At 43.6% G+C, this 13767-nt stretch overlaps 1 protein-coding gene across 1 annotated transcript in view; it reads left to right on the top strand.

Annotated features, from left to right (window-relative positions):
• Positions 1 to 1428: 1428 nt before the first annotated feature.
• Positions 1429 to 13767, top strand: part of LOC109918556 (von Willebrand factor C and EGF domain-containing protein-like) — a 214613-nt gene continuing 202274 nt past the window's right edge. Inside the window, exons 1-3 of the mRNA XM_048607283.1 lie at positions 1429 to 1465; positions 1899 to 1988; positions 2619 to 2678. Of these exons, the coding sequence (XP_048463240.1) occupies positions 1429 to 1465; positions 1899 to 1988; positions 2619 to 2678 (187 nt within the window). The remainder of the gene's footprint in view (positions 1466 to 1898; positions 1989 to 2618; positions 2679 to 13767) is intronic.

Here is a 13767-nt window from a genome sequence, read left to right as displayed (position 1 = left end):
CTCCCCACCTACACTCACCTTTACTGGCTCCATCCCCGCCTCTTCGACCTGTCTGTTTCCTCTCCACCTATCCTCTCCTCTATCCATCTTCTATCCGCCTCCCACTCACTCCCTATTTATTTCAGAACCCCCTTCCCCTCCCCCATTTCTGATGAAGTGTCTAGGCCTGAAACGTCAGCCTTTCTGCTCCTATGATGCTGCTTGGCCTGCTGTGCTCATCCAGCTCTGCACCTTGTTGTCTAGGAGTCTGCTGGCTCCTAGTTTGAGACTGGGAAAGCTGTAAGGGCCCACTGTTTGCCATCCAGGCAATGATAACGCCACCACAATTTAATATGCTTCTCTTTCGCCATCTCCCCTGAAGGCAGTCACACTTGCTGAGAAATGCAAAGAGAGGCACTGTTCCCTCCAACAGAGCAGTTTACTGTGCATGATCCTAGACAAAAGTGCCAGAAGCCTATTCAAATGTGAGGCTATCAATTTTAAGCCAAGTTCGGTCCTGGTACAATATTCACAAGTGTCTGCGATCAACCTCAGATCTTTATCCCTCCCAATTTCTAATTCATTGCACTGCCCATGTAGCAGCCATTGGTTCTCTGCCACTCCGCCAGCAGATATCGCATGTGCAGCTAAACCAAGTCTGCACTCACCATGTGGCCAATTTGCTGCCATCACCCTCTTTTGCTGTAGTGACCTACAAGGTCTAGTGCAGTGGAGAGAAACCCACTCACTGATCTAATTGGAAGAGTCTCTTGTATTTAATGGGAAATAGTTCATTGCAAGTTGGCAACAAGTTGCATGTTGAATTGATATGATAGACTGTGTCACAAAGATTATGTGGAGGGCCTGGATATTGTTTCTTACTCCTTTCAGGTCGTTGTATCATAGAATCTCTACAGTGCATAAGGAGACCATTTGGCCCATCGAATCCACAGTAACTCTCTGAAGAGCATCCCACCGAGACCCAGCACCCCTACCTTATCCCCGTAACCCCACATTTCCCATGGTTAATCCACCTAGCCTGCACATTCCTGAACACAATCGACAATTTTTTTTTTAGCATAGCCAATCCACCTAACCTGTACATATTTGTGACTGTGGGAGGAAACCCACACAGACATGGGAAGAACATGCACACTCCACATAGACAGTCACTCAAGGCTGGAATCGAACCCGCGTCCCTGGCGCTGTGAGGCAGCAGTGCTAGCCACCATTTCACTCCTACGCTGTTCTCCCACCAAATCTGCCTGATATTTGAAAGATCACTTATAGGATGTGGACACTGCAGGCTTGACCAGCATTTATTTCCCATCCCTAGATGTTGTTGGAAAAAGTGGTGGTGAACTGCCTTCTCGAACTGCTAATCTATTTGGTGTAAGAGGATCCACAATGCTGTTGGGGAGTGAAATCAAGGATTTTGACCTAGCGATGATGTCATCATTGCTGCTGGTGCTTGGGGCATGCATCAGTATTAATCCTTTCAGATCCTTTGCCCGCCTAATACAACACTCCCTCCCCACTCCACCTCGATGTGTCAGCTTTTGAGTCCTCTTCCTCTCTATAAGCTAAACTCCCGGCTGGGAGGTATTCTGGAGCCATTGCGTCTCATCTCTGACCCAGTGAGAAGTTCATTTCCCTCTGGATATTACTGCACTTCTTTGGTCCAGTGGCTGCGAATGGTGCTGTGTATGTCGTTTGAAGTACTTGCAGTTATAGTTTGGTGACGTAGTAGCTCAGAAAAGGCAGGCAATGGGAAAATATTTTCAGAAGTAAAAGAAACAAATTATTAATTGTTTGCAGACTATGTTTGCCAGCTTGACTGATCTGGATTAGTGAATACTTTTTCCTCTGGGATGAGTGTTGCATGTTAACCATTACGTTTTTTTCAACTTTGTTTACAGCTGTTTGCTCCTTTGGATGTGGTAACGGTTATTGCATTGCACCCAACCTCTGTTTTTGCCGAGGAAGACAAGAAGGAAACTCCTGCACAGGTAACCATGGCAGCTATCGGCTGCTTTTGTGTTTATGTAACCGTACATAGGCTTCACTTAGGAGGGAGGACGTTTTTTTGTATAAGATGGATTGTCACTGATTTATTGAAAGGTGGAAAGTTCTCTCCCTAATGAAAGGGGAATTTGCCATGTGGGTTAATTTGGGTATTTCAAATGGAATTTTTAACTGTTTAAATCAGAAGCAGGAGTCAGAATAGACCTTACAGGCCCTGGAGCGTCTTCAATAAGGTCATGTCTGAATTTCTACGTCAACTCCACTTTCCCACACCATGCCAACATCCCTTGATTTACTTAGTACCCAAAATTCTAGCAGTGTCTGACCTACACATGCTCAAGGTGGAGACTCCTCAACCTTCTGGGATAGACAGTTTCAAAAGTTCACAGGTCCCAGAGTGAAGACATTTCTCTTTATCTCCACCCTAAAGGAGCAACAGTTTATCCTGCAACAATGGTCCCCAGTTAGGGGAAACAGCCCTTCAGAATCTACCCTGTCAATTTAAACACCCGTCTTCTCTAACCTCGAGAACACATATTTTCTACTCAATATTGGAGGAAAATACCTGAATACATAACATTTTGATATTTCTCTGGTTGTTCTTTTAATTTCAGATGATGGAAGGTCCGGTCACCTTCTAAGTGATAGTTTATTAAACCACTCGGACATTGATGGTAAGTGGGAATAAACCTTGTACACATCCAAACTTGTAGAACTGTACCAACTGAATGCTTGTCACTTATTGGAGCTGGTACAGTTATGAAGACCCATGGACACACTGCTTCCAGCTAAGGCTTCAAACACAATTATATCCACGAATTGCAGAGTGTTTTAAAAATTGCTAGTGACAATATCATTGGGAATCACCATCTTTGCGTACCAATGCCACAGATTAACTTTGAAGAAGGCAAAGTAATTTTGTCTTTGAGGTGACTGCACAAGACTGTGAAAAGAGTTGGCAAAATTAATCAAGCTGAGCTGCTCTGTATAGTGGAGAGTCAAAAGGGACACAAGTTTAAAGTTATGAATAAGAAAGGAGAATTTCCGAGCCAGGTGGTAATAAAGACACAAAACAATCTGTGATATAGAGTTGGGGAGTTGGTTCTTAAACCTGTGACCATTATGAATATTATCGTCTCTTACAAATCATCTATCAGTATGACATGGATACTATCACTATTTGTTCAACATCATTGTGCCAAAATCCTGGAATTCCTTATCTAACAACACCGTGGTGACACCTCCACCAGATATACTGTAGCAGTGCACAAAAAAACCACCAACTTCCCAAGGGCAATTATGGACAGGAAACAGTGGCTACATTTAAGAATGAATTGCAAAGGATAGGATGCAACACTGTGAGGCCCTAGTATCCATCCTTTAGGTAATCCACGGCAGGCATTCTGATTGAATGAAATAGCCAAAGCAGTTTATGAAGAGAGTTGGAAAAGTTCAGCAGGTCTGGCAGCATCTGTGAAGAAAAGAATCAGAGTTAATGTTTCGGGTCCTGTGACCATTTGTCAGAACATGGAAGGGTCTGAGGAAGGGTCACCGGACCTGAAACGTTAACTCTGGTTGCTTTTCCAGCAACTTCTGTTTTTGTTCCTGATTTACAGCATCTGCAGTTCTTTCGGTTTTTATGAAGAGGGTTTTCTGTTCCAGTTTTTGAAGTCTGTAATTGATTGAGAAAAAGTATGTTTGATTTTTATTAGTCTTTGCTGAAAGAAGCACAAATATGAAATGCACGCTTGGATGTATTGCTCTTCACATACTGGAGCTCTGTCAAAGCAATTCACAAACAACAAATAATTATTCAAATGCTTGGGCTGGATTTTGTAGGGAAATACAATGACCAATTATGTACAGGAAAATCCCACACATAACAAATGAGATTTGTGAGCATGTGGTTGTTTATTTCATGTTATTGATTGAAGGATTAATTACTTTGGGTCCCAAGATAATTGTCAGATTTTCTTCATAGAATCAAAAATTAAAACAGATGGAGAAAATTTGGAAGCATCTGTGGAGAGAAAGCAGAGTCAATGTTTTGGGCCTTGTGACTCTTTTTTTTTTAAGAACTGTAGCTAGATTGGTGCCCAGTCTGCTTTGTGGAAAACCTATGTTCTGTCCACAAACATGACCTTGAGCTTCTGGTCACCTGTGACTTCAACACACTGCCGTGTTCCCTGGCCAATATCTGTGCCTCGGGCTTGCTGAAGCTCAACGCAAGCTGGAAGAACAGCAGCTCATTTTCCACTTGGGGACCCTGCAGCCTTTAAGACTCAATATCGACTTTGACAGTTGTAGGGCCTGATCATCTTCTCCCATGTCCTTAGCCCAGGCCCCACACACCAGGCCTTGTCGTCATATGGGCTGCTACCACACACAACCCATTGTCAGGTAATGGTCCCCATTAGCAGCTCTTTATTCTCCCAGGCTGACATTTATCCATTCCTTTGTCTGCCCAACTGTTTTTTGCTCTCTCTCTGGACTCCTTGTCCTAGCTACAATCCGTTCTGAAGGAGGGTCACCGGACCCGAAGCGTTGACTCTGCTTTCTCTCTATGTGCTACCAGACCTGTTGAGTTTCTCCAGCAATTTCTGTTTTTGTTTCAGATTTACAGCATATACAGCTCCTAGTTTTTTTAACTTCTGTGCAGAATATCTTTCTGTGCAGAATACCTTGTTGAACTTTAATACCCACCTGAATAGGTAGATGAGGTTCAATGCCTTATCTGACAGATGATTATTTCTGCAACAATACAGCTCTGAGGAAGGGTCACCAGACCCGAAACGTTAACTCTGTCTTTTCTTTCACAGATGCTACCAGGCCTGCTGAGCTTTTCCAGCAACTTTGTTGTTGTTGTTGTAGCTCTTCCTTAGTCCTGTCTTGGATTTCAGGTCATGTGTGCTCAGATCCTGCAGTGGGGTATGATGATACAGTCTCTGATTCCTAAATTGAATACAACATAGAACAGTACAGCACAGTACAAGCCCTTTGGCCCACAATGTTGTGCCGAACTTTTACCCTAAACCTAAGGTCTATTTAACCTCCACCCCTATCTTATACTATCATCCATATGCCTATCTAATAGCTGCTTAAATGCCCCTAATGAGGCTGACTCCACGACCCTCTCTGGCAATGCATTCCACGCCCCTACCACTCTCTGAGTAAAGAACCTACCTCTGACGTCTCCCCTATATCTACCTCCACTCACTTTAAAACTATGCCCCCTTGTAATAGCTACCTCCACCTTAGGAAAAAGTCTCTGGCTATCCACTCTATCTATACCTCTGATCATTTTGTACACCTCTATCAAGTCACCTTTCATCCTTCGTCATTCGAAAGAGAAAAGCCCTAGCTCTCTCAATCTTTCCTTGTAAGACCTTCCCTCCATTCCAGGCAACATCCTGGTAAATCTCCTCTGCACCTGTTCCGACGCTTCCACATCTTTCCTGTAATGAGGTGACCAGAACTGGACACAATACTCCAGGTGTGGAACCAGAGTTTTGTGTAGCTGGAGCATAACTTCACGGCTCTTGAACTCAATTCCTCTATTAATGAAAGCTAACACACCATACGCCTTCTTAACAACTCTGTCCACCTGGGTGGCAGCTTTCAGGGAACTGTGGACATGAACCCCAAGATCCCTCTGCCCCTCCACACTCCCAAGACTCTTTCCGTTAACCCTGTATTCTGCTTTCAAATTTGTCGTTCCAAAATGAATCACCTCACACTTTTCAGGGTTAAACTCCAACTGCCACTTCTCAGCCCAGCTCTGCATCCTACCAATGTCCCTTTGTAACTAGAACAGCCCTCCGCACTTTCCACAACTCGACCCACGTTTGTATCGTCCGCGAACTTACTAATCCACCCTTCCACTCCTTCATCCAAATCATTTACAAAAATCACAAATAGAAGAGGACCCAGAACAGATCCTTGTGGTACACCACTCGTAACTGAGCACCATGTTGAATATTTTCCATCCACTACCACCCTTTGTCTTCTAAGGTTCAGCCAATTCTGAATCCAATCTGCCACATTTCCCCCTATCCCATGCCTCCTTACTTTCTGCATGAGCCTACCACGGGGAACCTTATCAAACGCCTTACTTAAATCCATGTATACCACATCCACTGCTCTACCTTCATCCACGTGTTTGGTCATCTCTTCAAAGAAGTCAATAAGGTTTGTGAGGCATGATCTACCCCTCACAAATTCATGCTGACTATCACAAATCAAACTGTGCCTATCCAAGTGATCATAAATCCTATCTCTCAGAGCCCTTTCCAATAATTTGCCCACCACTGACGTAAGACTAACTGGCCTGTAATTTCTGGGGTTATCCCTATTCCCTTTTTTGAACAAGGGAATGATGTTTACCATTCTCCAATCTTCCGGCACTATACCTGTGGACAGTGAGGACGAAAAGATCATTGCCAAAGGCCCTGCGATCTCTTCCCTTGCTTCCCATAGAATCCTTGGATAAATCCCATCAGGCCCGGGGGACTTATCTATCTTCAAGTTCCTCAAAATGTTTGGTACATCTTCCTTACTAACATCCACCTCCTCTAGCCTACCGGCCTGTTTCACACTGTCCTCCTCTACAACTAGGTCCTTCTCAGTTGTGAATACAGAAGAAAATGACCTCTCCTACCTCTTTAGGCTCCGTACACGAATTCCCTTTACAACCCTTGATCAGCCCTACCCTTTCTCTAGTCATTCTCTTATTCCTCATGTACGTGTAAAAAGCCTTGGGGTTTTCCTTGATCTTATCTACCAAGGTTTTCTCATGCCCCCTTATAGCTCTCCTAACCCTTTCTTAATCTCCTTCCTGGCTAACTTGTATCCCTCTAGAGCCTTTTCCGATCCTTTTTTCCTAAACTTTATATAAGCATCCTTCTTCCTCTTAACCAGTCGTTTGACCTCTCTTGAGAACCAAGGCTCCCTCATTCGACCACATCTTCCCTGCCTGCTAGGGACAAACATATCGAGCACACGCAGTATGCATTCCTTAAACAATTTCCACATTTCTATCGTGCTCTTCCCTGACAGCATCTGTTCCCATTTTTTGTAACCCAGTTCTTGCCTAACAGAATTATAATTACCCTTCCCCCAATTATAAACCTTACCCTGCTATATGTACCTACCCTTTTCCATGACTATTGTAAAAGTAACAGAGTTATGATTGCTATCGCCAAAATGCTCTCCTACCAACAGGTCTAACACTTGGCTCAGTTCATTGCCAAGCACCAAATCCAAAGTGGCCTCTCCTCGTGTTGGTCTATCTACATTCTGTGTCAGGAATCCTTCCTGAATGCACTGGACAAAACTCGCTCCATCTAAACTATTACAACTAAAAAGTTTCCAATCAATATTTGGAAAGTTGAAGTCACCTATGACTACAACCCTGTGACTTCTGCACCTTTCCAGTATCTGCCTCCCAATCTGCTCCTCTACTTTTCTGCAACTATTAGGTGGTCTGTAAAAAGCTCCCAACAAAATGACTGCTCCTTTCTTGTTCTGGACCTCAACCCAAACTGACTCTGTAGACATATCATTCTCGAACTGCCTTTCAGAAGCCCTGACTAGTAATGCCGCTCCCCCGCCTCTTTTACCACCCTCACCATTTCTTTTAAAGCATCTAAATCCCGGAACTTCCAACAACCATTCCTGTCCCTGAGTTACCCAAGTTTGTGTAATGGCCGCAACATCGTCGTTCCAAGTACTGACCCATGCTCTTAAGTTCATCCGCCTTATTTCTGATACTTCTAGCATTGAAGTATACACACTTCAAACCATCCCTGTTTCCACAATTACGCTCCATCGACCGCATTTCTTTATTAACAACCTCACTCCTTGTTGTGTCTGTTGGAAGGCTGAATATCTTCTCATCTGAATTACAAATCTGGTTCCCCACCCCCTGCCAATCTAGGTTAAACCATCCTGTATAGCTCGAGCAAATCTCCCTCCCAGGATATTTGTGCCCTTCCAGTTCAGGTGCAACCCGTCCTTACTGTACAGGTCCCACCTTCCCCCGAATATGCTCCAATTATCCACATAATGGAAGCCCTCCCTCCTACACCAGCCCTGTAGCCACGTGTTTAGCTGCACTCTCTCCCTATTTCTTACCTCATTATCACGTGGCACTGGTAGTAATCCAGAGATAAGTACACTGTTTGTCCTGGACTTCAGCTTCCAACCTAACTCCCTGTACTCGTTTTTCACATTCTCTGTCCTTTTTCTACCTATGTCATCGGTACCGATGTGTACCATGACTGCTGGTTGCTCACCCTCCCCCTTAAGGATCTCGAAGACACGATCTGAGATGTCACGGACCCTGGCACCCGGGAGGCAACATACCATCCGTTCATCTTGTTCATGTCCACAGAACCGCCTGTCTGTGCCTCTTACTATTGAATCCCCCACTACAATTGCTCTCTTATTCTCCCCCCTTCCCTTCTGAGCCACAGGGCCGGTCCCTGTTCTGAAGACCCGGTCCGAGTGGCTTACCCCTGACAGGTCGCTCCCCCTCCAAACAGTATCCAAAACAGTATACTTATTGTTGAGGGGAACGACCACAGGGGATCCCTGCACTGACTGTTTCCTTCCCTTCCCTTTCCTTACTGTCACCCAACTACCTTCATTCTTTGAGGTAACTATGTCCCTGTAGCTCGTTTTTATCACCACCTCAGCCTCCTGAATGATCCTGTGTTCATCCAGCTCCAGTTCCCTAACGCGGTCTTTGAGGAGCTGGAGCTGGATGCACTTCCCACAGGTGAAGTCAACAGAGTCACTGCTGTTGACTCTTACCTCCCACATTCTGCAGGAGGAACATTGCACTGCCCTCACTGCCATCCCCTCTAAATTTAAAGTTCCCCAAAAGATTTGTAAAAAGTAGAGAATAACTTACTTACCCTTTTATTCTTAGATTAGAGGAGGTGGAAGGGTGGGAGACACCATTCTTGTGGGGTCACAGGTTTTGATTCCACCCAAACTATATTTCCCAGGGGTCCTCTCGCTCCCGGTCTCCTCCTCCTCCTCCGCCGCCAAAAATGAAGGCCCCGAAGCACTAACGGGAAGTTATTATACTCGCTGTTTACCTTTCCTGGAGTCCCCTTGCACTCTCTCCTGACTCCCGCCGCTGAACAAATGTGTGTGGACTCTCTCTGAAATTGAAGATTTATTTGGTCTGAACATATACTCCTGTTTTCAAGTTGGTTGGCTGCAGAGTGGTTATGTGGTGAGTTAGTGAGAAACCTGGGTGAAGGCATAATGTTCAATGCCAAATAAAGAAAAAGAACTGATTAGGTAGCTAAGGTGTATCTGGAAGGTTGTCATGTTTAGGAGAAGTCCGCCTTTGTTTTGGAAATGTTTTCTATTGGGCAAAGGGAAAACTATGTGAGAGAATGATTTGGATAATTTTGCAGCCCTCGGGTAAATGGAGAAGGATATACCTAACTTACAAAATCAGTGCTCCCTATTACACTGCTCTCAATGAAGCTTTTTAATCATTCCAATCCAGTTGATGGTAACAGTGTCGTACAATAGCTAGTAAAATGTCTGGTATCTACTGTGTCTGACTTGGAACAGTTCCCATGGGTAAGGGGTAAATGTAGAGATTATAGTCATGCTCGTCAGGCCAGTGGAAAACTGCTATGTCCTGCCTCTCCTCACTGAACCTGCTTAAAAAAATACTTGACGCAGGTTTCAGCAGGACTAGGATGTCAAGAGATCTGCAAAATGAATCTTCATTTCCTGTTTGGTGCAGGTCAAGGAGCAGGATTCTACAAGGAAAGTCTAGGCCTCCCCGAGACTAAAATCATTGTGGCTTCAAGCTGCTGTCAGAAATTAACGAATGTGGTTTCCAATTGGTAACCCACTGGGAGTCGTAATGGCAGAGGTCACATGACTACAGCAGGCCAGGAAGATCTCACTGCAGGCAGCCATCTTACAATTTCCATTTAAACAGAGAGGGATTGTGCACCTTTCAGATGTTGCTTGCCTTACCTTCGACTTTCCTACACTAACATCTATTGTCCAGGCCTCCTTTCACTCACTAAACTCATCCAACTTCTTTTGATAAGATCAGACATCCTCTCTACCTGAAGTATCCATCAGAGTAGAGAAGGCTAAGGAGCAGGAGGACCTGTTAGGGGTGTATAAGATTATGAGGAGCATGGACAGGGTGGATAGAGAACAGCTGTTCCCCTTAGTTGCAGGGCCAGTAACAAGGGGCATAATGTTAAGGTGAAAGGCAGACGGTTTAGAGAGGATTTGAGGAAACGTTTTGTCACTTAGAGGATGGTGCCACCGCCTGGGAAGGTAGTTGAGGCAGGAAACATCCCAACCTTTTAAAAAAAAATCCTTGGATTAGCGTGTTAAATGTCATAACATTCCAGGCTATGGGCCAAGTGCTGGAAAGTGGGATGAGTGTAGATTTAGTGTCGTATTTGTCAGCGCATGCTCGATGGGATAAAGGGCCTCTTCTGTATCATTGCCATCAATTATGTCTGAACTGTGAGAAACTAGAATTGAACGCATTTTAAGTCCCATCGCCACTGCACAATCTGTGGATAGTGAATGTGAATCATGGACCTTGACGTCATTCAATGGTTTTCTACTCCTTTCTGCCTGTCCAACCCTAGTCCCTTTGTCTGCCCATACAAACTCTGCACAGGCTCCAAACTTCATACAGAAAACAATTCTGCGAAACTGTTGTTGAGACCATAACATTTCCGAGCCTTTACAAACACTCAAGTCTTAGTTTAGGGGTTTGCCCCATTTCAACTTGTGTTGCACAGCCTGCCTTAGGTGATCAGTACTATGCCAGGAGATCACCCTGCCTTAATATTATGCACCATCCTCAGTGCAAAGTGAGCTGTACCCAAGACAGAAATGAATCCAGCTCTTGCTTGAAGGAATATATTGAATTGACATTCACCTTATCAGATGGCATCATGTTCATTATTCTCTGTGAAAGTCTGAAATCTAGCATTGATCTAGCCGTGCTATTTATGAACCCTTGGCTTTCCTAATCTATTTATTCAAAGTAACCTGTCTAATTGAACATAGTCTATTCCCTTTATTTTAGAAACCTAAATCAGATCACCCTTCAGGCTAGAAGACATACCAAGTTTGTTAAAGGTTGAATATATTCAACAATTTATGCGTTGAATCTAGTTTTTATGCGTGTAGATTTGGGGAATTGATTACTTATAAGAGCAATGAATGTTGGAGAAAAAGAACACCTTTAACAAAAGGATCGAGGATTACGAAAGAAAATTAGAAATTGAAAATCTGAAACTGACAAGAGCACGAGGTCTAGGACTGTCAGACCGACGAATCTATTTCTTTTGCACAGGAAGGGAAGAGTATTTTCACTGTGTGTCCTTGTTAAATCGCACAGAGGGTTGATCCTTGTTAAATCGCACAGAGGGTTGATCCTTGTTAAATCGCACAGTGGGTCGGGAAGCCACACTGATTCCAGAATCTTTGAAATGCTTTGGAAAAGCATATAAGATCCTGAGGGGTCTTGATGAATTGGATTTGGAAAAAATGCCTCAACTTGTGGTCAAGGCTAAAGCTAGGGTCACAATTTGAAAACAAAAGGTCATGCCTTTAAGACCGAAATCGGGAGAATATTTTTCTTAGAGAGGATTGTGGATCTTTGGAATTCTCTTCCTTAAAAGGTGGTGGAAGCAAAGTCTTGGAATCTTTTGAAGACAAAGGTAGATTGATTCTTGATAATCAAAGAGGTGAAAGGTTATTGGCGGTGGGCAGGAATGTGAACAGATCAGATCAGCTGTATCTTACGGAATGACAGTGCTGTCTTGAGGGATCTGTCACTCCAACATTCAAAAACTGAGGTAGAGAGAAAACAGGGAATTCTTGACCGGTGAGCCTAACATAAGTAGTGGGAAGAATTCTCGAATCCATTGCCAAGGATTTTATAGCAGAGCATTTAGAAAGCAGTGGTAGGATCAGAGAAAGAGAGAGTGAGCATGGATTTATGAAGGGGAATTCAATGAAGTTGTAACTAGTTGAGGTGACAAGGGGCAGCCAGTCAATGTAGTATATTTTGGACTTTCAGAAAACGTCTGACGTATGAGGAGAGATTGTCTAGGTTGGGATTGTTTTCACTGGAGTTCAGATGAATGAGGGGGGATCTCATAGAGACTTATAAAATTCTAACAGGACTAGACAGGATAGATGTAGGAAGGATATTCCCGATGGTGGGTGTGTCCAGAACCAGGGGTCACAGTCTGAGGATTCCGGATAGACAATTTAGGATGGAGATGAGGAGATATTTCTTCATCCAAAGAGTGGTGACCCTGTAGAATTCATTACCACAGGAAGTATTTGATGCCAAAACATTGAATGTATTCAAGAGGTGTCTAGATATCGCACTTCAGGTGAATGGGATCAAAGGTTATGGGGAGAAAGCAGGATTAGGTTATTGAGTTGGACGATCAGCCATGATGGTGATGAATGGCAGTGCAGGCTCGAAGGGCAGAATGGCCTCCTCCTGCTCCTATCATCTCTGTTTCTATGTTATTCCTAATTTGTATGATTGTATGAATGTTCATACGATAGTGTGTGAGACGTAATTAGATGTATAGGTTCAGGAAATAGGATATTTGCCTCTTTTGACACCCAATCACTCAATCTGCTTCATGCCAGCTGAGCAATTGTGATGAGTGACTGTACAAAACTGAGCTATCTGTGTGTGTGTGGTTTCTGCTTGGATTTATCGACTTATTGTGATATTCAACTGATGAGTGAAGGAAAGGTGTCTATAACCCAATCAGAAGCCTGTACAAGTCTACGTGCAATCTCTCTTTCAGAAACATTGAGGAAAATTATTGGGAATGAAGGTTGCAAGCACTGGACAGGGTTCCTTGCCAACAGCACTGTCATATTTCAATACTCCAAAAATACACACAGATGAATAGTGATAACACCGAATCCACTCAGTACAAAATGAATGTTTGCTTTCCTTGGTATGGCGTTTGCAGAGTGTAGTGCCTGCACTGTAATTGCATTAAGATGTTCTTTTCAGTGTGTGGGCTAACAGTAGCTAGATAGCTAATAGAGCTAGCAAAGGACAGTGAACTGAAGAATGTGTCAGTACATGGAGGTGACTATATGAACAATAGGGCATGACTGATCATGTAGGAGTAGCCACTGAGGGTGACTGTGTGAATAAGTTGGATATGCAACGTCTGACATCTAGCCAGCTGGGAACAATTACAAAGGCTGACAATGCAAGGGAGCTGGATTAAGTGTAGCAAAGATGCAATCAATTATACACCACTTTCTGCTGAACTTACTGAGCCCAATGGAGAAGCTGGATGAAAACAAACCCCAAAAACCTCACAATTGGAAACAGTATAATTACATATGGAAAACGCTGAAGAATCATTCTGAAAGTTATAGTTTGTAATATCGAGTAAATTATTTTTGTTAAAATCCTGGTGCAGAGTTGCTTTGCTTTACAAAATATCCTATAAACGATTTACATATCTCAACCTTCCTTGAAAGTTGTTTTACTTCTTTGCATCAAATCTCATTGACTGATATTCTAATTCTAGAAGAAGATTAATTCCATGTGAGATAGTAAGAACTGCTGATGCTGGAGTCAGAGATAACAGAGTGTGGAGCTGGAGGAACACAGCGTGGAGCTGGAGGAACACAGCAGGCCAGGCAGCATCAGAGGAGCAGGAAAGCTGACGTTTCGGGTCGGGACCCTTCTTCCGAAAT

The sequence above is a fragment of the Rhincodon typus genome, chromosome 17 (assembly GCF_021869965.1).
Source record: "Rhincodon typus isolate 14 chromosome 17, sRhiTyp1.1, whole genome shotgun sequence".
Classification (NCBI taxonomy): Eukaryota; Metazoa; Chordata; class Chondrichthyes; order Orectolobiformes; family Rhincodontidae; genus Rhincodon; species Rhincodon typus.
Note: the sequence above shows the minus strand (reverse complement) of the source record. Positions and strands in the feature narration are given on the sequence as shown.